We start from the raw sequence: 25,538 nt of genomic DNA, 5'->3' as shown, positions 1-25,538 counted from the left end.
TACATTACACCATCAATATTATTTGTAAAGAAGAAACAAGAATGAATACCTGAGCTTTACACTTCTTAGCTACTGCTGTAGGTTTTCAATGGATGCAAATAATTGCCACGTTATATCATTGATATGTCAGCAAAATCAAAAGTGTCACCCAGCAAAAAAAATGACAGACTTCAGTTGGGGGTCTGGGAAACAGACCGTGCAAAGATCAACATACCGCTCTGGACCATTCAGTCCCTTCGCACGGATTCCAGACTGTCAGTCCACAGAAGGTCAGGTCACAGGTGCAAAGACGGTAACAGTGTGTTTGACAAGTAAACTCCCTAAAGGGCAGAGTCTCATTAGCCACATGATGGTAACAGAATTACATTCAAGTCACATAAGTCAAAACAAATCAATAGTTTTAATCAGAAGGTCCATAAATAGTACAAGTGTGCACATCATTGTAACGCCATACATTATATTCCCCCCCCCCCCCCCCCATCAACTAGTTTTAGTTTGAAATTAGGTATAAAAGAAAATCAGGTAAAAAAAAAACATAGCATCTGTCCTTTTTACATCCTTGCAACAGATCTGTATGTACTGTGAGTCTTATCACAAACCTGAGCAGTTGGTAGCGCAGGCAGAAAAGTTTCTTTTATACATTAGAAGCACCGTGCTAAAATATGCAAATAAAAGGTTTTGCGGCATTTTTCTTGTTATCCTTCCAATGGCCATCGAGGGAATCGGAAGGCGAGCTGCCTTACTGGCCGCTAGCTAAATGACTGATCAACAGCCCTCCAGCTCCCCTATTCACACACCCAAAGAGTCCTCGGCTGAACACTCCAATATATTCATCTTGCTGGCCATGAACCATCACTGTGTGCAAGTACGCTTTTATCCTTTACCATTTGCTGTTAAGTGAGATGCGGCTCAGTTCTTTTACACCTCTGTTTAAAACAAAACAGAAAAAAAGCGGAGATCTTGACTTGTGGCGCATGGCTCAGCACATCTTTGGCTCTATTGGGCTGGATCAGCTCTGAGCGCGGCTCTTGTCGCCCCCTCACAGTCCCGCGGCTCAAAGTGCGACATCACAAGCAGAAGACTTCTGATCATTACTTATTCACAGACAGCAGCAGGTTAATCTGGGAAAAGAGAGAAGACTTGTTTGTGTAGCCTATTTAAGGCGGCTGTGAGTCAATCTGCTCTCAGCACAAATGAGACTCGCAGCTGCATTATTTAAAACATGTCGGGTTTGGGTTCTCTTTGCTTCATGGTTGTGCGTACCTGCTCCATTGACGGACATGCAATGATTTGGAGGTCCTCCCCGCTGTATTCCTCCTGTAGCAAAGTGTGCAACCTTTGGAATACCTGCTGAATATTATTCTGTACAGAAAAAAAAAAACAACATCACATCACAAGAGCTGAAATATTTATACAGACAAAGGATGCATGGCTACAATGCCAATGACCTGATTTAACCTCAGCCACTTTGACAACCTGGTCACTGATATACACAAATTAAAAAAAGTATGTATGATGGGGACAGACTGCGACCCTTAAAGCGCTTCAGACAATGGATGCATGGCTGCCACTGTATGGATTGAAAAAATGTCTATAACCCAGGTTCAAAAGCAAATGAAGAAACACGTTCATATCACACTGACCTTTAAACGTAGTTACCTAGGCTACATCGGGTCATGTCTAATTATAAAACAATATCCCCCATTAATCATATTATGACTCCGCCTGTGAACTATAGACCTGAAGAGCAGTGCTCCATCTTTGCCAAACTCATTAGCAGCCCCTTTCACTACAGTATTTACAGCAGTGCGACTAATGTGATTAACTGAAATATGCTAATGTTCCGCTACGGATGAGTTCAGGCTGACTCTATCGCTGAATATAGCATTCTTTTAAACGGCTGATGATTAAAGTTGGGGGGGAAAAAAAAAGAAGCTCCTGCTGTTTTGAGGAACGCACCCGCACAGGCTTGAAAAGGATGAACTCGGTGTCCCTGTTGGCCAAGTACAAGGACATGCTCTGCAGCGTGCTCGGCAGCTTGTTCTTCATCACCCGGTAGGTTGCCATCACGAGATCGTTGATCTTTGCTGAAAGGAGAGGGAAAATAAATTCAGGAGGAAAATACAGACATAGCCTGGAGGGTGCTCGGTACACATTGAGACGAACCGCGGCGAGATGCCAGTGGCCTTTCCCCGAGCCCCCAAAACCTACCGGGCTGAGCCCACGGCTGTTTAGATAGCGTGTATGCGGGGCCGCCTTGGATGGCCATGTTTTTCAGCTCTGCAACCTGTGTCCATAAAAAAAAACAGAGTTAGTGATGACCTTGGAAATTAGCAACATAACTCAACCGTCTTCAAAAATTCAATTAACTCCAAAACAGAGACTATTTTGTAAGCTCGCCAACAACTGGTGTTGCTTGAAAAAATAGGACAATGGAAATGAGTTGGGTGGGTGGGAAAGGAGAGGGAAATAAAAGGTGGACCGCAAATGATCTGAAGGGTATTGTGTTGAAAGAAAACAATAGGGGAACATCATAAGCGCACATCCCAGCTGAAGGGAAGAAATTTGTCTGCAGGTGTCAGTCCAAATGGATTGCAATAAAGTTAAAAGCTGAGAGCTGAAGGTCAGGACGCGCCGTTTCCGCCTGAGGCCACGTCTGGTGGTTGGTTACCTTGGTGAGGAACTCCTCAAGGTTCGCCGTGAAGATCTGAGTCTGCTGCTGAATGAACTGCTCACAGCTGAACTTCAGGTGTCGGTCCACATCCTTCTTGGAGTCAATGTAGTGCTCCTTTATCTCGGGGGTTCCCTGCAGAGCAGAGAAAATGATGCTTTCATGTGCCGGCTCCCTTGGCACACAGTGAATGGCATGTTGAATTAAAGGAAGGACAAAAGGGGGGGGAAATAAATAAAAACCTCCAACAGGAATTCGAGAATGGCGTTGTGACTGTTAAGCCGGAAGAATTTGGGAACAGCCTTCGGGTTCAGGATTTTGAAGGCAGCATCTTGACAAAAAGCACATAGATGACAAAATCAGGGTGCAGCATCGGAGTGCCCTCTAGTGGCGCAAATTAAACATGACCTTGAATGAAGGTGGTGGGAGGGGCAAATGTGCCCCAGAGAGGCAGCAGTTAGCGTAGATTAAGGTGTTGGATGACACTGTAATTTTCAAATTAATTGTTGCCACCGGTGCATGTGATAGGCACAAGTTGCTTAACGAGCATGGGAATGTAATGACGGGCTTTATGGAGCTGAACACCAACGTTTAATTATCTTACCTCGCGTTTTCTTCAGGTCCAGCGAGATCTCCTTGATGGCAAAATCGGTGTGAAATGGAGCAATCTGTTCACGCATGATCAGCAGGTGCTTGATCAGGAAAAGCTGCCCGTCTATTTGTGTCTGCAAACGATGAGAGACAGAAAGAGTGCAGCGCCGCTCAAAATCCACAAACAGCTTCAAAAAGCTCCGTCTGTCTTTCCAGGCAGTCGAGAACGTGGAGAGCGCAAGCAGGCTCGGAGATGATAAGGAAATTCGGCTAATTAATAACTTCTGCACAGCCAGAGCTGGAAAGCAAAAAGATTCTGTGTGGGAGGGGTAAGCCCCTCACCCCCCACCCCCTTCCCAAGCCATTTATTGCTCTAGCTCGTTATTAAAGATTGTCGGATGAAAAAAGAGGCACGGGGAGGACACTCGTCATCCGAAATTGATGTTGCCGCATTAATTCCAAATGGTAGGTTGAAACGGGCCAGTCAGCGTAGATATTAACAGCAAATTTGAAGGTGAGAGCGGCCCATAAATAAGAGGACGCTTGGCTGAACAGTCTGCGGAGCATAATAAGGCCGCCATTACAATAAACTTTAAATGACATCCCAGCTGCTTTAGTTAAGTACCCTATTGCCGCAGGAAGTTCCAACGAAACTGAATTAGGGAGAGTACAGCGTCCAAAAGACAGGCGCCGTTTCCAGCTGTTTTTATAATAATGCAAAAAAATAGGGGGGGGGGGGGGGGGGGGGTTAACAAAACTTCTCTTGAGCGAGTGAATGTGCCAAACCTTGTTCTTAAGGATGCTATCAGAGGCACTCAGCAGGGACTGGATGCAGGCAGATAAGGCTTCTTGAGATAAACCCTGGAAGACGGCTCTCTGGAAAAAGCAATATAATAGGGATGGGAATTAGGAAGACGAAAAAAAAGATATGGGGATATCCTAGCCACAGATGCCCAAACCTCAGCATTTCCCAGACAGACCCTGGAGGCAGAAAGGAGTACAACTAACATTATAAATGTCTCCTAGATCCTTCTGATTGGAAAAAAAAAGAGGCCTTGATTCATTTGTGTGTTATGGTTCTCTCAATCCACTGCGGGTGCATTCTAATGTAAATTGTGAATCAACGGGTGCACACGGCACCTCGCATTCCGCAAACAGGTGTCGGAGCACTCATGACCACTCACTTTTGGACATGGGCAGACTACAGAGTACAGCATTCACACCTATGGAAAATATAGTCCAATGAATTGCACATGCATGTTTTTAAAATGTGGGATGAAGTTCTTGCATAAAGCCAACTGAAGGATGGGGAGATAAAAAAAGACATTTGATAATGAAGGCAGTGTTATTTTAGAAGTGCAAGGATCTATTGAGACATCTGCCAGGCCTTCCAGAAAATCCAGATCAACTCTTCTATTGTGTCCACGGGGTACTCACATCTATACATCTGTACAGCTTGGAGAGGCAAACCAGCGTCCGTCTGACCGTAGGGTACCACATGCCGTGCAAATCGGCGGGGGAAACGGAAAGCTGCTGACGGGACGCCTCTGGTTTCTCCGCAAGTCCTTATGTAAACATAGACGAAGGTCAATACGACGCCCTCCGTGTTTAGTAATGCATCAAAACGCACCGGCGCTACTGTTTCTTCTCCCGTCGGAATCCTCGAGGTGAACGTCGGAAAAGACCGCTTGGGACGTTTGCTTCATCTGCTCTTCCTTCAAACTCTGAGCGATTCTCTGGCGAGAAGGACACGCAGGATTGACAAGATGCTAAATACTTTAGAGGCATGGAGTGTTAGGAGAAGAATTTACAAGCAGAGAATGATGGCTTCCTGTCTGGCCTCACCTCCATCATCTCCAGTTTTTCTGGATAGGCCAGATCCCCGAGGGCAGGCTTGTAGCCCGTGATGTCGGTCTGGATGTAAATGTGCGTCCTGTAGACGAGTCTCTCCTGCACGTCCTCCAGCATCTGCTTGACCACTGCATCAAAGGCTCCCAGCTGGCCAGCTATTTCAAACCACACAAGCAGGTGCTTCTAAAATTAGAATACTGTACAAATCCTCATTTATTTGAGTGATTAAATTGAAAAAAACCAAACAAATCCTGTGCGAGATCACCACAGACAAAGTGGAATGCTTTGATTTAATTTGTGATCACTTTGATTATGAAAGTTCGAGAAAGGTCTGAAATTCAATTTGAGACGTTGAAATATTTCTTAATATTACAACAACAACAACAAAAAAGAAACTGCCTTTCCAAATAATAACATTCCTCGGTTTGACCGATATTGTTTTTATTATAATACGCTCTGAGGGGAACAGAAGCTTTAACCCACCATTGTGGTGAACGTGGTCTTCCAGCATCTCGGTCTTGAGAATGCCACAGAGCTCCGACAGAGTTTCCAGGTGGATGACGTGGATGATCAGAGGGCGCAGAACGTCGTACAGGGACAGACACAGCTTCTCCAGTAACTCGCTGTCAAACAGTAAAACAAGTCTGAATTTCCATTCTGTGAACTAATAATCGCTTCTCTCTAATTCCAGTGCATTTCAAAACACAGCAAAAATATGTAGTGGCATTACTCACTCCAGTTTGGGTGTGGGCTTGGAGAAGAACTCATTGTAAAGCTGATGCTCATCCTGGCACACATGAACCATGAAGGCACAGCCACTGCGGACCTGCACAAAAAACAGAAAAGTCCTTTTGAACCACCCAACAACATTTGCGACGGCCCAAATGTCAGCAAGTTGAAGCCATTCATCATGTGCACCGATTCCTCGAGACGCCGGGAAATACGCTTGGGTCTAAGCCTGGGTGCTTTCTCGTTCGATGTGAAAAGTCATGCGAGAGCTTTTAAGAAGGGCAGCTGTGCTTTGAGCTTGATCGTGCCTCACCAGGGCGCAGTGGTCTTTGCTGTTCTGCTGGGTCAGATCTGTGATGGTGGAAGTAATGCTGGGTGTGAGGAGCTGCTCTCTCTGGTCCAGGTAACACTGATGGATTTCGTCCAACAGGTGATGGTATCTACAGGAAGACGCAGAGATTTGATGCAGATGCCATCGTGTGGAAATGTACTTTTAAAAATGGAGAGCACTCACTCTGGAATCTTAGTCGCCCGCTGTTCGATCTGTTCTATCAACGACTAGAAGAAAATAAAGGACACTTCTGCACAGTTCTAATATTTATTTGAAAAAATAATAAAATAAAAACTTACTCGAACTTTGGGTGCAGCTGCTCTAAATCGAACATAGTAGAGAGTAAAGGCATTGTCGGAGTTGGCCAAATTCATTGGATCCTGGAAAACAAGCAGAAAATTGTTCCATTACAAAACAAACTGACTTTAATTATATCAACAAGATACAACTATGGCTGTGTCTTACCCTTTTTGTTAAAGAGCTTGAGAGGTTCTGCATGGTGTTTACAATGTGGACTTTCATGAAGTGCATGGCTTTGGACAGACACTGTTTAAACTTGCCCATGTAAGCAGGATAGTCTTTGAAATTAGGCTTTAAAAAAAAAAACAGACACACCCACAAGTCATTAGCAAGTCGGTCAATTTCAGTACAGACGCATACACTAATAGGGAAGATGCCTTCTTTTTTTTCCAGCTTTTAATAATGATGTGAAAAGTACAAAAGACACAAAGTACTTACATGTGAAGAAACATACTCAATGCAGTCATCCAGTTTAGAGAGCATTGGTATAAAGCCTTCATTATTTACGGACAAGGTGGATGAGTTCAACTTCTGAAAACGCAGACAAAGAAAAACTTGTTTGTGGCTTCACTGATACAAACGACACATAATCTACATTGACTAAAATCAGGTTTCTTGAAAGAAAAAGAAACAAAAGCCAACCGTGTTTATGTGCTCGAGCTCATTAAAGTACGAGAGTTTCTGTTGTATGTTCTCAGCAAGGTCAACAAGCTCTGCCTGCAAAGGTGAAATAATGGAAAAAATATTTGAATATCATTCCTAAACATTTATTTTAAATAACTCCTTATTGCTTACTTGTTCTTTCAAAAGTTGCTCACAAGCCTCATGTAAAGTGCCGGTCTTGTTAGACACAAACAAGTATTGTTTTTGCAAGGAATCCAGTTGCTCCAAAGCAGCACTGACATCTTTCAGGATGGCATCACATTGCTCCTGGTAGCAGTTCAGATCATCTCGCGTTCGCCTGCAATTCAAAAAGAAATGTAGAATATATTGCTTGCTTTCGATGAGGTGCTAGTGCATTTTAGCTTGCAGGCAAAAATCTATGTAATTTGTCATCGGTGATAAAATCCTGACAGATTGGACAGACGTTTGGAATAAACAATTATCTGAGGAGAACCACTATGTCTGTGAAAAAACAACAGCATAGGGGAAAAAAAACACAAAACTAACTAATAATTTGATTCTTGCTGAACTGAGTTCTCCAACCAGAACAGGAAACGTCTGTACTGTTTGAATACAACTCCAAACTTTATTACCAAAGGATCGTAGCAGTGGACATGCCCAATAGTTTAACCAAGCAGTGTGCATAGTATAAAAGCATTAAATATTGACACACCTGTACTTTGCACTCTCATCCTGATCCATGTTGGCTTGTAACTTGGCAAACCAGGCAAAAAACTGCAACACACAACATGTTGTGATGCTGACAGCACATAGTACGTGTCTAGTGACATGTAGAACGTTTAAAATGGGTATTAAGCAACCTGTTGTGCAGTTTCTATCTGATCATTGTCCATTTGGAGCATCTGGAAGCCTTTGAGGAGGATGTCCTCTGTTGATTGGGGCACAGTGGCGGTGAAAGTAGATTGAAGAGAGCGAGATGACAGGTTGCCCAGATCCTCAATTGGTAACTACACAGCAACACAGTCTCAGTAAATCCTCAATTGAGTATCATTTTTAAAGGTTGTAAAATGGTGAAAAACGGAACGATCATATTACCCTTGATATATTATTATATGAGTGAGTTTAGTGTACCTGACAGTCATGAGAAAGTCAGTTAGCATCAATGCTAGCGAGCAAGCTCCGGAGCTCACCTCGGAGGGGATAGCGATCGTTTCGGCGGCGGTTCGGATGTCCAGCACGGAGTCCGTCTGCTTGCCCGTGAGGGGAGCCATGGCATCCGGGCGCCCGTCCCACAGCGATAGCTTCTCCCGGGTCTCCTTATCTGTCAAGTCGAGTAAGGACTGCTGCTCAGTGGTCGCCATCGTCACTCGTCGGTAGGGAGGAGCTACGGAGGCAGCTTAAACGTCAGCAGGACACGAATCCTACTTCCTGTTCCGGGATACTAGTAGGCGGGGCTTAGCGAATGAATGAGGGTGAGCCAATCACGTAGCGGTTTACGTTTCGTCACGGTAATGGTCATAAATGATTTTTTTTAGATTAGATTTGTATGAATATAGAAAAATAATTATATTTGAAAGTGACAAACATATATTATTTAAAACTAGGATTATTATTATTATTATTATTATTATTATTATTATTATTATTATTATTATTATTTTAAAGTGCCCAATTTATAAATACACTCACACAACAGCCTTAGCATGTGTTGGGAATAATTTGTGCATTCCCTACTCAATAGTACATTTTAATATGCTCATTCCATACACCAGACTCACATTAAAGACATACTCATATTCACAGGGACTGAGACAGTCATATTTACTACAATTTAGAATGTGTGGATGATGACCCCTAAGTGGACAAAAATAATACTTGCAACTCATATGCATATACTATATTTGTTGGAAATGTATGCATAATGCTTGAAAATATATGCAGATGTTATGGTTACTTTAATTTGCTGGATTTTAACAACCTCGGAATAAACGAGGGATTACTGGATTAAATACTTGATTTCTTATATGGGGTAGCGCGTAGCCAAGTGGTTAGTATGTTTGCTTCACAATTCTGAGGTTCAAATCTCAGCTCAGGCTTTTCTGTGTTGAGTTTGTAGGGTCTCCCCATATTTGCATGGGGTTTTCACTGAGTACATTGGCTTCCTGCCCACATCCCAAATACATGTTAGACAGGTTCATTGGTGACTCTAAACTCCATAGTAGTGAATGGTTGCTTATGTGTCATGTGGCTGGCATCCCATATGATGAGCAGTATAGAAGATGAATAGAGGTCAGATTGAGGTCAGTGTTGCATGTTTTGCTTGCGATATTTGGGTGGAACTTGGATGAACTATTCGGAAATCTGAAAATTCTTTGGAGGAAGTCCAAATATTTTTGTAATTGGGTGGGGTCGCACTGTACAAATAGTGTAGAGGATATGACATGAATGAAATATGAAAAGGCACATGCAAAACCTCTAACTTTTTTTTGCTGTACATAACATTTAACCATGTGAGTTTACAAACTCAAAATTGATTTACATGAAAGTCTGCCATTGTGTTGTCTTTCTTTTCAAATTCCATTTCACTTGTTCCAAACCCATTTCTATTCCGTCTATGTATATTTTATCTCTACAACAACAAAACCGGGGACCAAAAATGCATTGGAAAAACTCTTACATAAATACAAATGAATAAGTGGAGCCTGGAGGCATATTTTTAAGGACTATTTTCTGTTTTTCTGTGTGTGTGAATGTGCAGTTTTCATTTCGAGGCGCAGTTTAGCAATATCACACATTCCGTACAAGATGAGATGAGAAAGAAAACAATATTAGTAGAAACATTGTCTTATTTTAAATTGCAAAAACCTTTTGATGCTGTGTAATAATGGGTAATTTGGTTTCATTTATATGTGTATGCTTTTATACTAATTGACTCATTTGGGGCAGAAATTATGAGGGCGGTGAACATACGCGTACGTATTTTTTCATAATTGTTCGATAATGGCCTGCAGCATTTGTTGAAGGGTCTCAAAGCATGCGGGTGGCAACCTTGTAAAAGCCGGCCGGGGGTCTCGTGGGGAGGTCATGTGGAGTTCAGTGTGCTTATCCGCTTTGCTGGAAAGGAGCCACTGCAGAGTTCAAGCTGTGTTACACCAGCACAAAGATACACGTCAGAGCACATCACGTCAAATTACACGTGCACACACGCACGCGCGCACACATTGCTGTTTTTATTCCCTACCCACTTTTTGACTGCAATTTGATGAATGCTTGTCCAAGCTTTAATCAGAGATTGCTGGGGTAGACTCCAATGGGCCCGCCTCCCTCATGAGGATAAAGCGGTTCAGAAAATGGATGGATGGATGGATGGATGGATGGATGGATGGATGGATGGATGGATGGATGGATGGATGGATGGATGGATGGATGGATGGATGGATGGATGGATGGATGGATGGATGGATGGATGATCATGTTAAGTAGCCTATCTCACTAGTGCTCAGCTAAACAAATACCAGCAAATTCACATGATTGACAACAATAAACATGATTAAAATTGCTCTTACCATAAGGTGCCAGCCACTGGCAGAGTCGTTGCTGTACACGTCATACCAAGTTATCTTGCATCTGAACACCAAAAGTTGCTCGGCTGGTTTTCATCCATTCAGGAGACATGCCTACAGAATTTGACACCCATACTTTACAATTTTGTTAATTATTTAAATATAATTGAAACTAGAAAATAAAAATGAAAACATTTTGACTTTGAAAGTGACTTAAAAATACATTTTATTGTGACAGTCATTTTTTTCTCCTCAAAGTGCTGAAAAATAGAGATTTATCACACAGCCCTCAACTTTCAAGCTATGATGATTCCTCACAAAACATTTTATCATCACATGGATACAAATGGGCAAATTAAGATTAAGTAAAAAAAAAAAAATTTGCAGCCTATTAAAAATATTTTAGTCATTTAAAACAGTAGGTATCCCCCTTTAAAACGCTCCAGCAGAATAATGTACATACATGTGCAAAGTAAAATGCCTGACAATAATTTCCGAAACGCAAATTGTTAAACTTATTAAAAAGATTGCATGAGAAACAAACTGTTTATTGTGCCTATCAAAAAGTCCACAAAAAACATCCAGCGAGTCAGTTGCTCGACTCGCTTCCCTCTAGATGGTCTGGGATGGGCAGTCCAGTGAGGATAGTGAGACATCGGTTCCACACGTTGAACACGGGGCAGACGGGCTGTGCAAAGGGGATGTCAAACGTGTGCAAGTGCTGAGAGCCCACGGCGTCGTAGAACGACAAGAATCCCGAGTCGTAGTCGAGCAGGATGCCGAGTCGGCGAAGGTGGGGCGAGGGCTCCAAGGGGCTCTCCTTGTTGTTGTGACGGGCCACCCACGAGTTGTTACAGCGGGACAGTACCCAGGAGGCCGAGTTCTTGCCCACCCACTCGTGTTTTGGTGCCGACTTGTAGGCGATACCCACTGCGAACCTCCATGACGGAAAAGAAGAAAAGAAAAAAATGACTATAATAGCAGTTTTGTTTTCCACTGCACATTGTATAGCATATACTACATCCAGAGCGTAGTGTTTGGCATGTGCCTATTTTTTGCTTGTCCTCCAAACAAAAACATTGTCATGAAAAATATTCCATTTTAATTAGTTGCTATCTTAAAGGTTGAATTAAAAATGACAGATTTTGATTTTAAAACGGGCTGCGAGCATTCACCATGTGCTTCCTCCTATGAGAGCCTCCCAGTAATGGCGGCCACTGTCAATGTAAACGTTGCCGGTGACGCCGTAGCTGCTGTTGCTGCTGAAGCGATCCTGGCTGTGACTCTTTTTGGACGACGTCTCATCTCTCTCCACAGTCAGGTTGTCGTGGGACACCCGCAATTTTCGGTGAGCGGACTTTGGATCCAGTTTGAACGGTTGACCTTGGACAAATCGAGACAAAGGGCTTTGACGGCGGGGAATTTTGGCCGGAAAAATATTTGAAAAGTGACCTACTGTTGGTCTTGAGCTTGCCCGGTTCGCTGCTGCGGTTTCCGGCCTGGTTGATGGCTTTGACGATGAAGATGTACTTGGTGCCACATTGGAGCCCGTGCACTGTGTAGTGATTTTGCTTAATGTTTGGGACAATCATCCAGCTGTCAGCGGAATTGCACAAACCTGCAGAACATAAGAAAGGCAGAAGGCAATCTAGTAACAATCTAATTCCCATTCACATTCTCCTCACATTTTCCCGCTGCTAAACTCAGAAGGGAGGCATTGAATGACTAGAACACAATTTGTCATCAAACTTTTAGAAGTGATCAAGAGAACACTGACAGCAACAACACAAAATGAGGACAAACACAATCAACAAGCAAAAAAAAGAAATAAAAATTGACTTACTGACAACATTGGTGTGGCTGGTGAAGATGGCGTACTGCAGTTCGTAGGACACCACAGTGAATTCGTCATCTGACGTCCAGTGAACCGTGATGGTGTCGTACGAAGCCGTGCATAATTCTTCACGGATTACTGGCGGATTTGGCGCTGCAACAAGGAAGAAAACAAAAAAAGAACAACAACGACAAATGTTGTTTGGAGATTATCATCAAAGGCTTCGCTCTACGCGGGGTAAAAATAGCAAACAAAAAGCAATTTGTCGCAGGGATTAGACAGCACTTATTAGCATCAGGTCTTTGTGATTTGTTTAATGCCTAACAAGTGTAATTCAGATGAAGTCACTATCCCAGCAGCGAAATTCACAGACACAAACATTTGTTGTTTTGAGCATATGCCCTTTTTGTGTTGTTTTTAGTAGCCGGCAAAGTTTGATTACGGAGTTTGAGATGAGGTTTTGTTTCACAAAATTATTGTCAGTTTATTATTTTTTTTATTTGGTAAAACTGTAATTCAGCAACCTCTCCACTAGATTGCGCAATTATATTTTTGGAATGAGGTAAGAAGATGAACAATTTAAGGAAAACCCAACTACCGGGAAAACCGGCAACCTCGATTGTTTTTAATCAAACTAAGCAAAACGAACGCGGCTCCACATAAAAGCACGCTAAAGTAAAAACACTCACCTGTGAGATAATCCAAACTCTCTAACATTTTTTTCTCTCTTGTGAAGTCAAGAGCAAAAGTATCAAATGTGTCGTTCAGGTTTATTTCCGGGAGCAAGATCTGGGAGGATGCTGTTGCCATGGAGACTCTAGAGCATGTCAAAGAAGGAAAATCAGGCTCTGCAATTTTCATCAACTTTTTTACTCTCATTGTCCGCTGACCTCTCGCAGACACTTTTGGCTGACTGAAGGAAGCGAGAGGGGTCCGTCTCTTTCAAGGTGTGGTCGGCCTGAGCGATGAGCGAAGCGGACCTCTCGACGCATTGCTTGCAGCTGCTGATTTGCTGGGCCAGCTTCCTCAGGCGCACCGTCTGGAAATCGATTGGTGAAAAATGCACCAAAATGAGGCTTACTCAGGAACAATGAATAGAAAATAGCATTGGAAAAAAACTGCCATGTATGGCAGATCAATTTTCTACCTTTGAGCTTCCATCACACCAAATGTGTTCAACCTTGGTGCTTCTTTTCGTATTTATTTGGCCATTTGTAGCCATTAGTTTTTCATCTTTTACAACAGCAGTGTTTCGACAGCGTTCCAACAACAATGGCCGCCAATGTTGAATTCCAGCATCTCAGCGGCTAGGGTTATCGAGGTTATCGCGATATAAAATGTGACAAAACGTACCTTTCCCTCTTTTATCTTGGTACCGATGATTTGCCTTCTCTGCTGTATGATATTGATCAGGAGGTCGCACTCCTCCAGCAGCTTGTTTTCTTGCCTGGATGCATTTATCTGGACACGGGAGACAAGTCCAGATAATCACCAGTCAGTAATGGAGTGTCGTCAAGTAAAGTGTACTTTAAGCCTATACAAATCCCACACAAGAGAGTTGACTCACTTAAACTACAAATAAGCAATTTGATTTCACGGTGCAGCGAAACAAAGCTCAGGTGAACACAAGGGAGATGAATATAAACAAAACTGCTTGTTTACGCACTCGTGTGGAATTTATTGTAAATTAATACTGTCTTCAGGTATCTGGGGCAAACTGGAGTGCGCTACTTTTCAACCAGCAGAGGCATTGTTTCAACTGGTTTGCTTTCTGAAGAAGCACAAGTTGAGCTACAGCAGGGGCGTCAAACTCATTTTTTATAGCAGGCCAAATTGTAGTCATAGTTTGGGGACCATTATGACTGTCAACGCCTACAGTATATGCTACACAACAAATTGATGAATAACTAGTTTTGAAATCAGGCACTAGTGAAAACTGTTAAAATATTTTAAAAATATTAATGGTGATAAAAATTGCCAGCAATATCTTTTTTTTATGAGAGGACAATTTGTATTTTTAGTATTGACACAAGTTGATGCACAATTTGTCTTTGTGGGCCACATGAAATGATGTGGCGGGCCGTATCTGACCCCCGAGTTTTAAGTTTGATACCTATGAGCTACAGTATAGTGCAAGCAAGTTGAGCTCCACTTTGGCCCAAGTGGGCAGCAATATTCTTCTCAATAGAACGATGACATGGAAAGTCTATTAAAAAATCTTACTTGTTGTTTTTCTCCTCTAATTTTTTTTTTTTTTGACCAATTCAAACTTTTAATTGTTCCCAATCAATGCCAATAACTAGGTAAATTTTTCCGAAGTATGCACAAAAAAAATCAAAAACTATGATCTCTTTTGTTTTTCTTCTCTAATGTCTCTTCTTATGACTGATTAAAACCATTTGACTGACTCACTGACTGACAGACTAATTATCTGTAACTGAAAAAAAAACGCTCACCTCAAGCATCGAGCCCTTGTAGGCGATAATTATAGATTTACAGGCTAATGAGCGTTTGATGATGATGTAAAGCCACCATTTCCTGACCGCTAATAGCCTCACCTCCACATGTTGGCACGTCTGGATGAGTTTGCCCATCAGAGTTTCCAACTCACTGGTCCTCTTGATGAGATTGCTAAGGTTGGTGTCCAAGGCATGCTGGGGGGAAAAAAACCACAGAAACCAACAGCATTAAAAAGAATATTTAATTACACTCTGGCCCCACGCTACGCTTTGAATGCAATAAATGCTGGAGCAGAGTTAAGCGAGAGAGAGAACAGGAATGGCCGCTGATTGGTACGACGGCCTCCAACCGTCACGACGTGCCAAAGAACCCATCACGCCGCCTGCTGAGGCCGTGAAGCTTATCCGAGCATCTGTCTAACTAAACCCCGGCCCTTTTAATCACCGCCTGCGATCAAAGGCTTATGTCTCCAACTTCATATCTTGGCTTTAATTGGCTGCCATAACGACTCTCCCATTATGATACATTATCGCCGCTGAATTAAAGATTGATGATGTGTCATTACATAAAATTAAATGGAGCGATATATTGTACAGTAAGATTCAAATCGTAATAAGGTGTGACTTGCAGACGGCGTGATAAGTGTTTAAATAGACACCTGAGGATTAAGATGAAACTAGACTGAGAAGCATTGCGTAAGAATTGGATGGAAGATCGTGGTGACGTAAAACTAAGAGGGGTTGCATTCATCCGTCCTTACTGCTCAGTATCAACGAGAAATGAATGCACACCTCAAAATCATGTTAATTTTTTAGAAGCGACTCACCTCTCAGGCATAGACAGTAATCTCAATGTTTGTCATCCGTGACATAGTTTTATTCTAGGGCGCTTAATTTATGTGCTCCGAAATGGCAACCAGTCCACCGCCTCTCACCCATGTGACCCTAATGAGAACAAGCACTTTAGGAAATGGATGGCGCCAGACGTACAACTAAGTCACTTTGACATTGTCAGTCAAAATAATTTTTCCATTGGCTACCGTCAGCTAGTGCAGGTGTGCTCATGTTGTTTAAAAGCATACGGCAGAAAATGAATAAGTGGAGAAAAAGCAACCCTGAAATGCACATTATGTCTTCAGCGCAGGAGAGAGTGAGTTGAAATGGGCTTTATATTCAATACATGTGATTTATTCATGCATAAGAGGGAAAGGATTCGAAAAGCCATTCAAGATGCTGAGCTGCAGCGAGAAAAGGTGAATATGGCAAAATAGCAATATCCATCAAAGTGATGCTGATTGTTTCCAACATCTGAGCCGAAATGTCAAGTGGAAGTATCTTGCAATTCAAATAAACAGAGAGAAGGGCAGCCAATAGAAAACCACGGCAGGGAGCGTGAGCTGGAGCATATCCTCTTCCTAGTGAGCGGGCAATACGTCCTCTCCGGTAAATGCGATTCCTTCATTTTGTTTGAACAGCCGTCCGATATGGACATCTCTTTTCCTAAAATCATTTTGTTCTGATGAGCGGAAAAAATATTTTGCTTTTTTGTCTACACTTTGTGGTCCACACCTTCACTGCGGCTGGTCTTCCTTCCTATGTGGCCTGATGTGTGCCTGTCCTGCCCTGGAATTTTATCTCATATCAACATGTGGAATATTTTGCCATTGTCTTCATTAAATGATGGATTTGAACACAGTGGGCCGCATTTGTACACCGGACACAACATTAGGTACACCAGAAAAATCTGATAAGCTGTACTCCATAAAATCTTTGCTGCCAGGGTCAATCAAAAGTTAGCATGGTAAAGACAAAAATGCTTTTGAAGATCTTGGCGTGGATCTCATTACTTGTATGCGTACCACGTGTCTGGTGAGTGCATGAAGGTTTGACATTTAAAAAAAAAAAGACTATTCTCCAACAGGGTTGGGGAGTGCATCAGCTCTTACAGCTGAACCCCCGCAGCGTCAAAGTGTCAGTTTCTAAAAACAATGGCAAGTACGGCAACAACAAACATGGCGGAAATGCTGCAGAGAGACACTCTGGCTGTAGTCTTTTATTTATTTATTTAGATCATAAAAATGATCCTGTTTTTTTTCAATGCAAACTTGATATTGTATCATGAAAATACTCCATATGCAAAAAAATACTGTATTTTGTGTTGAAATATACTGTAACATTTTGTTACGGAAACAATAGTTTGCCATGAAAATATGCCATTTAGTTATTTTTGAAAACAATATTTGCAAAAAGAAAATATTTTAAAATTTAATGTGACAAGCAAATGCATTAATGCATTTTATCAAAAAAAACACGGTAAATTACATAGAGTACATTTGACTCCAAACCGAATCTATTTCTTCCCACTATGAGCGAAGAGAAATAAATAAATAAACACTTTGAAGAGAATAAAATATTTTGAGTAAAATTTACACTGAAACCAATTTATAATGATATTTACTTAAGAAATGGTAACTTATTTTGCTAAGATTGTTAACTACGTCTATTGTGTGAATTTTTTTATATGAAAAATAACTCAAAAAGCGTTTTCCATTAAACACTGCTTAGCAATGAGCGTGATGTATTATGTTTTAAAAATATACGGCGCCATTAAGATGATAGTTTGTCATAACAACATACTACCGTGAGAATATTCATTTGCCGTGAACAAAAATATTTACCCGTGAAATGTTGTATTTGGAAAAAAATACTTTGCACGGCAAATAAATAAAGCGGGAAAATCTACTTCCTGTGTGTCAAATGTATTTTTTAGGGATTAAAAGGCGCCTCACCTTGAGTTTGTCGTATCGGTCTCCCAGACCGGCGACTTGGTGGTCCCTATGTCGTCCGACCAGCTTGCACAAGGCGCAAATCAACTGCTCGTCCGTCAAACAGTACATGTTGACCTTTTCGTCCTCGTGCTCCGCGCACATGACCCCTCGCATGTGGGTGTCCAGCAGGGGCTCCACGAGGCGGTGGCCCGTGAAAGGCTTCTTGTTAGGGTGGGTGGCCTTGAGGCAGTCGTCGCAGTAGGACACCTCGCAGGTAACGCAGGTCTTCACGGCTTCATGGGGCGGTTCCTGCTCGCAGAACTGACACTGCACCCGATCTCCGGGCTGCGTCATGGCGCCGCCTTCTGGGGTTGCTCGCTCCCGCCGGGGCTGGCTGGGCGAGTTGGGTCCGCTGAGAGAAGCCTTCTGGTAGCGGTCGATGATGTTCTGCAGGGTGACGTTGCGCTTGAGTCCCTCTAGGCCTCGCTGGTTGAGGTTGATGACATAGCGGCAGGTGGGGCACTGAAAGGCGCGTATGGACTGGACGGGCTCGCTGGGGGTGCAGTGCGACACCAGGATACGGTGGGCGCAGTTGGAACAAAGGCTGTGAGCGCAAGGCAGGAGAAGCGGGTCCTCAAAGAGCTCCAGACAAATTGGGCATGTCAGCTCAGACTCCAATGTTTCCATCTTCAAGCCAAACTAAGAGGAGAGGGCAGCGAAATCCAGGGAAGCCGCTCAGCTATCTGCACACATACAGGAACGCACATATTTTGACATTACAATGACTTCAAACTTCGGACATGATGGTTTACATGTGTCATGTTGTCATTGTGACAAACAAGTAACCTAAAGTAAACTACTAGGGTAACCCAAATATAAAAACCTTATTGAGGAAAGGCGGTTTAGAAAATGGATCATTTTGTACTTTTTTATTGTTTGCGTTATATTGCACTTTAAAATACATCACTACTGACAAGCGTGCATCGTTCTCATTTTAAAGGCGTAATTTTGCCGCCGGTGTCTAACACGGCAACACATCTGCCTTCCCGCCATTTAACTGGATCATCGGCCTTTTTAATTTGGCTCGGCTAAAGTACTTTCACCCCTCTCATCCTTCACCATATGCTGTGGCGGGGACTGACAGCTCAGTCAAGCAGAAGCGGATTGGCACGTTTTGCTGATGGCTCGGGCCTCCGTGAGCTCCACACTATCACACACACTCCTTTGTTCCCGGGCCGGGTCAGACACCCCAGCTGTGAGTGGACATAGCGCACCCTCTGACCTTCCACTATTCACACCCCCCCACCCCTATTTCCACGGGCGGGAGGTGAATGCTTGACATACCCACTCATTATGTGTGAAGAACTCAAAAGCTTGTGTTAGTGGGGAAGTAGACAGCAATTACCTCGGAGCATGTTGCTTCCTTTAACGCACACACACGAGTGGACAAGTGTAGGGTTGTTAAACTGGTGATGTCACTTTCATGGGTATAGCGGAAGCTGAAGCTCAGGTGACATGCCATCCAATCAATAACTTCAACTTAGGTCTTACAGAATAAAAAGTGGAGTAACGAAGTCTCACCAAAGAGTTTTTTGCTGCCCAAATACAGAAAATATAACAACTCTATTTCAAACACATGCCGGATTACAAATGTCCCCCAAAACATCACAAATCTGTGCAACACTTTGCCATTGACCCACCGATGGATTCCGCCCCGTTTCGCACCGCCGATTCATTTCTGCAGAAGGAAGAAGACCTTTGACCACAACGGGTAGAAAAAAAAATCACATCCACCAGAGCGGAGGAGGCATCGTCGGCAGGCTGGGAAGCACGGCTGTGACTCCCGAGACCGACATTCCCCTGAATCCCACCGCAGAGCTGATTGAGCGAGACCGGAGCCAGCACAACAGGAAAAGTTGCCCGACAATTCCAGGAAAGCTCCAGCTCCACCTACAGCCGGAGGGATGGCCGATACTGGAAGAGGAGCGTGTGCGTCTGTGTTATTGTGTGCGTGCGTGCGTGTATGTGTATGAGCGAAAGTAAGCGAGAGTGAGAAAGAGAGGGGCTCAGCCCATAAGCTAAAAAGGTTACTTTTATGTGATAGCAGCTCATATCAGTGTCATGCTTTCCTTTGTGTAGGTCGGTTGGTGTAACTTTGACCTTTGCATAACAATGCAATGCTGTGTCAAACGGAGATGAGGACAACAATTCTTCAAGGAATTCTGCAGTTAATATAGAGAGAATCCAATCACAAAGAAGAACAGGAAGAAGGCAAAGAAGAAGAAAAGGAACAAGAACAGGAACAAGAAGAGGAACAAGAAGAAAAGGAGCAAAAAGAGGAACAAGAAGAAGAAGCGGAAGAAGGAGAAAAGATTGAGATGAAGAAAACTGAGAAGAGGAAAAGGTACAAGAAGAGGAACAAAAAGAAGAGGAACAAGAAGAAGAAGAGGAAGAAGAAGAGGAACAAGAAGAAGAACAGGAAGAAGAAGAAGAACAAGAAGAACAAGAGGAAGAAGAAGAACATCAAGAATTTCATTCATTTGGACTCAGAGAAGAAACTAAGGCAAACTTCAACAAAATAAATACTGTGTACTACAATTACAAACGTTTTCATACAGTCAGAGGACTGGGTTTGTCTTGCATCATAACTGCTCCACATCAAACTCCATGCAATGTTGTGCTATTCACCAGGGAGGTGTAGACAAGCACATGAGTCACTTCGACAAAAAGTCAGACAAAACTCCCCCGTGATCCGCCCGGCAAACACTCCAATGTCCAACAAATCCGAAGGACAATCCGGAGCGGCGTAACAAGCGAAACAAATGGCTTGGAAACACAATGCCGGTGACTTGCAACATCTAAACTCTCCCCCGGTGATCGACACCGAGCCAAAGCTGACATGACATGACATCATCTGCCACATCCCAGTCGGCCTTCAAGTGGAGCTTGCCGTCAGCTTTCCGTGCACCGCGGCCTCCGTCACTCATCGACTGTCCCCTGAGTGACTCTTCTTCCGGCTTCAAAACACACGCACACTCTCTCACAGCCACAGTTGATATTAAAAGCTACGCTAAATTCAAACAAAACCTAAGTAGTTCTGGGAGACCGACATGGGAATCTTAGTGACATTCCCTGGGAATGACGAATGGGCCTTTGACTTAATCTCTTTGATCCACGGTCTACAGTTGAGAGTTTGTGGGTTCGAATTTCGGTTAGGATTTCTCCCGGAACTGCGGCTTCCCACCACATTTAAAAAAAACATACGAAAATGGTTGTTTGTGTCTATCCAGTATGCCCTGTGATTGGTTGGTAACAAGTTCAGGGCAGGCATACCTTATACCTGTCTCGTTCTGTCGCCCAATCAGAAGGCAGTGACATCACAACCTCATTCGGACCCGGTCGGCCTACGAACCAGAACTACCTCAGAGGAGGTTCTGACAAGCAGTTTGATTGTAACCAGATGACAGAAAAAGTGTAACCGTAAAGCAAGGAGTCAAGGTCAAGCAAGGCCATTCCGGTGTCAAACCGGTACAATTAAAAAAAAGGCTTAAGTTTGAGTCTGCTTTTTTAAGGTGAAATAATTTTTTCCTTAAATGATAATGCTAACACGTTTTGACATACAATTAAGCGTGTCTGCCATCGCAGCAGTTACGCTTTGTCAAGAAACGAACTTATCACCAGCACGTTGATTTGATGAGCAAGTAATAGCTCGTTTAGAGATCAAACGACGACAATGTCAAAAGATAGGGAGACAATTTCTCGCTCAAGCACTTTCTAATCCGTTTGGACGCGGCCTTTTATCAGCCATTAATGACGGCCGCAAAGCATAGAGCTTCGCAGCCACTTTTTTTTTTTTTTTTCCGGGGAAGACACCTAACGCCATTACAGGTAATGAGCGTGGCCGTGACCAACTCGCGGTCCTGCCGGTGCGCCACGAAGCCGCCACGCTCCGCCGCGGCCCGCTCAGGCCTATAATGTGATTTACGGCTTTAGCCTGGCAAAGCGCTTCATTAGAGCGACAAATGTACCCTGATCAGCTCCCCGACGCAATGCTGAGATTAGACGCACACTTCCTGCTTCCTGACCGGTCTGCCTCATTGTTGCCACCATTGGATATTACTCCAAATCTGCAAAATCTATTCAACCAGAATTTACAATTGAGGTTCAAGCACTAGCATGAAACGTTGCCATGGAAACCATCGGTGTGGATAAAAGTGCCGACGCATTGACAAGCAAACTACAAAAGCATATTGCCTGTATCAGTTTCTTCGTTGAAAGCAAACTACTCTTAACTTTTTGTGGTGGTTCTGGTAAGAGAAAATTGGTGCAAAAACAACTTGAAAGTCAGCACACATGCATACTAGGAATTTGTATCTCCAACAATCTCAAAACAAGACACGAAAGGTCATGTTTTCAAATTGCAAGCGAAACTTAAAGAACACTTGAATGCTTTCCACTTAATGTCCATGGAAGTTATGATATGTAAAGATAGGTTTAAAAAAAAAGTTACATTACAAGCATAGTTCTAACTAAAAACAGCAACACACATTCCATTCCAGTGCAAATAGTGCTAAAGCGAAAATAAATACACCATAATGTCTTTAAAGTCATTATCCAGTTATTTTTGGATGCCTTGTTCCAAGTAACTGCAAACAACGTATAAACAAAATTACAAATATGATATCGGAAAAATACCACCACATTGGTTCTATTTTTAATTTTATATCCAAACAATCTTTGTCTACATTCCTTGTTGAGGTCAACTGCACAAATTTCCTGAGTGTGACTTGGCACGTGCCAGCAGTGAGGAAAACACACCACGTGTGCACCAGACCATAAGGAACATTTTTTTTCAAACAATGAGACTTCCAACCTGTTGTTTTTGTTACAGCAACACACTTCAAATTAGAGAAGGCAAACATCACCAAGGGTTACCATGCGGAAAATAGTCACAGTGCACCACTGTGTGGCTCATTTAATAACTACAACTATTGTAGACCCTGCAGTGTAGGATTTGACATTTGGCTGTGAATTGTTTAGATCCAACTTCAATTGGCTGGCGACCCTGGGCCAAAAGTCAGACAAGAACGGAGAAGTACTACCACAGGGGATCCGTTTGCGCGATATTTGTCGATTGCTCTAATACGCGGGGATTTATTAAACCACATTGCAGTCTTCGAGTCATTCATTTCTTTGGCATGTTGAGTTGATGGCTCTGAGCATTTACACAGATATGGCAATATTGTTCAAATGTAAAGTACTGTAATAAACACAGGAGCCAGCAAGAGTCATCCATCTTTTGAATCAATTCCTTTTGGACTAATAGAAAGTGGCAAAATAACCATACTCAGATTTTTCGGCTAAATTCCAATTTCCAGATTCCACTTCAAACCAGCTGTTTTGTTGGCAAAATTGTTTCTGGGTCAATCTGACTTGGGTGAACGTCTATGTATCCAAAAAATGTCAAAACCAAAATATTTTTCCGTAATACTGTCTCACAGAGCTAACCCTTCTTTTAAGACTCTTCAATGAACCAAACCTACAACTCAAAGATTCAAACCAAGAATCTCAAAACTGTGACCAGACGTGCTAACCAACCGCTACTTCTCCGTTGCACCCGTGGTGGTCCGCAATCTTGCAGATTTCACAAATGATGACCTTAATATCCACTCCTTAAAGAACACCCACATGCGTTTCCACGGCAACGCCTGTCCAAGAGGCCATCAAAGGGAACAACACACTCCCGTGGGAAGATGTCAAACATTCCTCCTCACACAAACAAGATAAGTAAGCAATTAGCAGGACAAAGCTTGCGTACCAAATTGCGTTCATGTCAAGCATGTAAGTTGTACGATGCATGCATGGAATAATTTAAGCAACCCTCATTGTGTCAATCAAAAGTATCTTTTCAGTGAGCGACATTTAGCAGGTAATGCATGAAAGGTTCTTGTAATAAAAGCCATAAAGGAACTTTTATGGTGGTCAACAGAGGGGGAAGTCTTCCCATATTTACAAGCTCCAGTTCCGTATGCATGTGCTCTTTTTAACAAGCATGCTGCTCCACAAATAGATGCTTTGACTGTGTGGAAAAGTTCCGACGTGCTTTGATGCTGCAAAATTCCCCCATCAGCCTTCCCGATTAGTCATCCGCGTCCCTTTGGGAAACATTCCGATCAAAAACACACCGAGGAATCAGTCAAGGCGAGCCGGCCCAAACCTGTTTGAGCTGATGATGACTCAATGTTTACATGCATGCACACAAACAACTTACCCAAGTCATGATGGCATCCATCAATAAGCAAGGAAGAGAGCTACAAGGGAGTCTCACACGCATATAGAGCAGAGACGGAGTGAATGGCTGCGTGAACTTTGTCCACTCCTCTTCCGTGACTATCCGGCCTCCGCTGACAAGCGGGCGGATCGAAAGTTTCCAGCCAGCCTCTCGATGTGTCAGCCCGCTTTTAGGCATGCAGGCCTGAGAATCGCAGCGCCGGCCAATAGTAGAGAGGAGGGGGCAGAGCGTGGAAAGAAGCCATAACTCTCCACAAGCATGTTTATGTCATATTCAAATAAAGCAAATCGACATCAGCTTTGAGTGCAGGGGGTGGGGGACATTTGTCTCTACATGTACTGTGACACTGATGATAGACTTGAAATTGCAAAGTATTTATCGCCTTGATCGTTGCACTCGGAAATTATAGGGTACTTGAGTCACTGAGCCTGATCGGCAGACAGCTGACACTAGTATTTTATCATTTGAAATAATGGGACTTGATGTGTTGGAACAGCGAATGTAATTTATCACTGTAAAGTTGTTTATATATTCACATTTTGTGTTCCAGTAAAAATAAGACACATTTTCACTAGGACACAGACACTTGGAAAAAAATGGTAAAAATTTCAGGCACACTGAGGCCTTGTGAGGGATTATTTCATTTGAAGAATAATCCATTAAAACATTTCGGGTAGGCGCTGACATTTGTGTGACTGTGACAGCAATGATAGGCCCGATAGGCATCTCATTTGAATTCGAGTACAGTCTGATCTATAAAAGCCAGCGGATGTCGTTGATGTTGATTAACTTATTATTGATTGAAAGCAGGGTGGCTCTGCAATTGATTGGCGTCCAGGATGAGCCACGCCTCTCCACCAATTGTCAACTGACCTGAGCGCTCTGTGACCTTGTACGGGGCAATCTGTATTCATGAGTGACGCATGAGGGAGCCATATGGGAGCGTCTATGTTGCTGTTGTGTTAACATTAGTGATGAAAAAATGTAAAAAAACACCAATATAACATAAAAAATAAGCAGCAGTCTGATTAAATCAGTGGTCTGTGGAAATAGTATTGAAAAGTTTGAAAATGGTGAAATGTGACGACCACATTAAATAATATCACGTGCCACATCTGCCCCCCGGGCCTCGGGTTTGACACCTATGATTTATGAGTCAGTTTACACACACTTACAAGTGCTTGGTTAAAAATTAAAACTAAACCAAATGGGGTGAAATAGATAACCCAGCACTGGGTCTATCTGTCTCTTCCTTGGTCAGGAATATCAATCATTACATGCAGATTTAGTTATTGATCATCACATCCTTCTCTTTGTTGGCCATGTCAGTTTTGCCAGATAGCACACAGTTACTTTACGTCAGGCATTCTTTTTGGAGGGAGTAGGTCTGTCAGACATAATAGACCAGTGATCGATCGTTTCCACCATTTAATCTTTGTCGGTCAGTCTACATGTGATACAAAGCACAAATGATTTAGAAGATGGATTTTATCCATCAGCCGGCCCGTGTATGTTTCCCACTGTA

At 42.9% G+C, this 25,538-nt stretch overlaps 2 protein-coding genes across 2 annotated transcripts; both read right to left on the bottom strand.

The window, feature by feature from the left end:
* Positions 1–480: 480 nt before the first annotated feature.
* On the bottom strand, positions 481–8,480 carry cog3 (component of oligomeric golgi complex 3). Its single transcript, XM_085921082.1, has 23 exons — positions 8,288–8,480; positions 7,958–8,104; positions 7,810–7,871; positions 7,269–7,434; positions 7,116–7,190; positions 6,912–7,004; positions 6,639–6,764; positions 6,473–6,553; positions 6,357–6,400; positions 6,156–6,282; positions 5,848–5,939; positions 5,597–5,736; positions 5,108–5,268; positions 4,893–4,998; positions 4,700–4,827; positions 4,049–4,138; positions 3,276–3,396; positions 2,914–3,002; positions 2,672–2,806; positions 2,212–2,287; positions 1,960–2,087; positions 1,264–1,362; positions 481–1,121 (listed from the first exon to the last, which is right to left on the bottom strand). The coding sequence occupies exons 1-23, from the start codon at positions 8,456–8,458 to the stop codon at positions 1,092–1,094; spliced, it is 2,487 nt and encodes an 828-aa protein (XP_085777208.1). The 5' UTR covers positions 8,459–8,480; the 3' UTR covers positions 481–1,091.
* A 2,399-nt stretch (positions 8,481–10,879) lies between these two features.
* Positions 10,880–24,064, bottom strand: mid1 (midline 1). The gene is made up of 10 exons (XM_085921032.1): positions 23,993–24,064; positions 17,743–18,464; positions 15,053–15,148; positions 13,848–13,955; positions 13,385–13,533; positions 13,184–13,311; positions 12,504–12,647; positions 12,117–12,278; positions 11,836–12,043; positions 10,880–11,598 (listed from the first exon to the last, which is right to left on the bottom strand). The coding sequence occupies exons 2-10, from the start codon at positions 18,406–18,408 to the stop codon at positions 11,250–11,252; spliced, it is 2,010 nt and encodes a 669-aa protein (XP_085777158.1). The 5' UTR covers positions 18,409–18,464; positions 23,993–24,064; the 3' UTR covers positions 10,880–11,249.
* Between the last annotated feature and the right edge of the window lie 1,474 nt (positions 24,065–25,538).

Source organism: Syngnathus leptorhynchus, chromosome 9, assembly GCF_054491065.1.
Source record: "Syngnathus leptorhynchus isolate UIUO chromosome 9, UIUO_Slep, whole genome shotgun sequence".
Lineage (NCBI taxonomy): Eukaryota > Metazoa > Chordata > Actinopteri > Syngnathiformes > Syngnathidae > Syngnathus > Syngnathus leptorhynchus.
Note: the sequence above shows the minus strand (reverse complement) of the source record. Positions and strands in the feature narration are given on the sequence as shown.

Excerpts from the sequence above, each read along its gene's own strand:
- cog3 (XM_085921082.1), bottom strand. The coding sequence starts at position 8,458 with ATGGCGACCACTGAGCAGCAGTCCTTACTCGACTTGACAGATAAGGAG. Across the intron at positions 5,269-5,596 it reads AGACCACGTTCACCACAATG|CTGGCCAGCTGGGAGCCTTT; the intron begins GTGGGTTAAAGC and ends GGTTTGAAATAG. Across the intron at positions 2,288-2,671 it reads TTGAGGAGTTCCTCACCAAG|GTTGCAGAGCTGAAAAACAT; the intron begins GTAACCAACCAC and ends TTATGGACACAG.
- mid1 (XM_085921032.1), bottom strand. The coding sequence starts at position 18,408 with ATGGAAACATTGGAGTCTGAGCTGACATGCCCAATTTGTCTGGAGCTC. Across the intron at positions 15,149-17,742 it reads ACCGATACGACAAACTCAAG|CATGCCTTGGACACCAACCT; the intron begins GTGAGGCGCCTT and ends TTTTCCCCCCAG. Across the intron at positions 13,312-13,384 it reads GCCAAAAGTGTCTGCGAGAG|AGTCTCCATGGCAACAGCAT; the intron begins GTCAGCGGACAA and ends GACATGCTCTAG.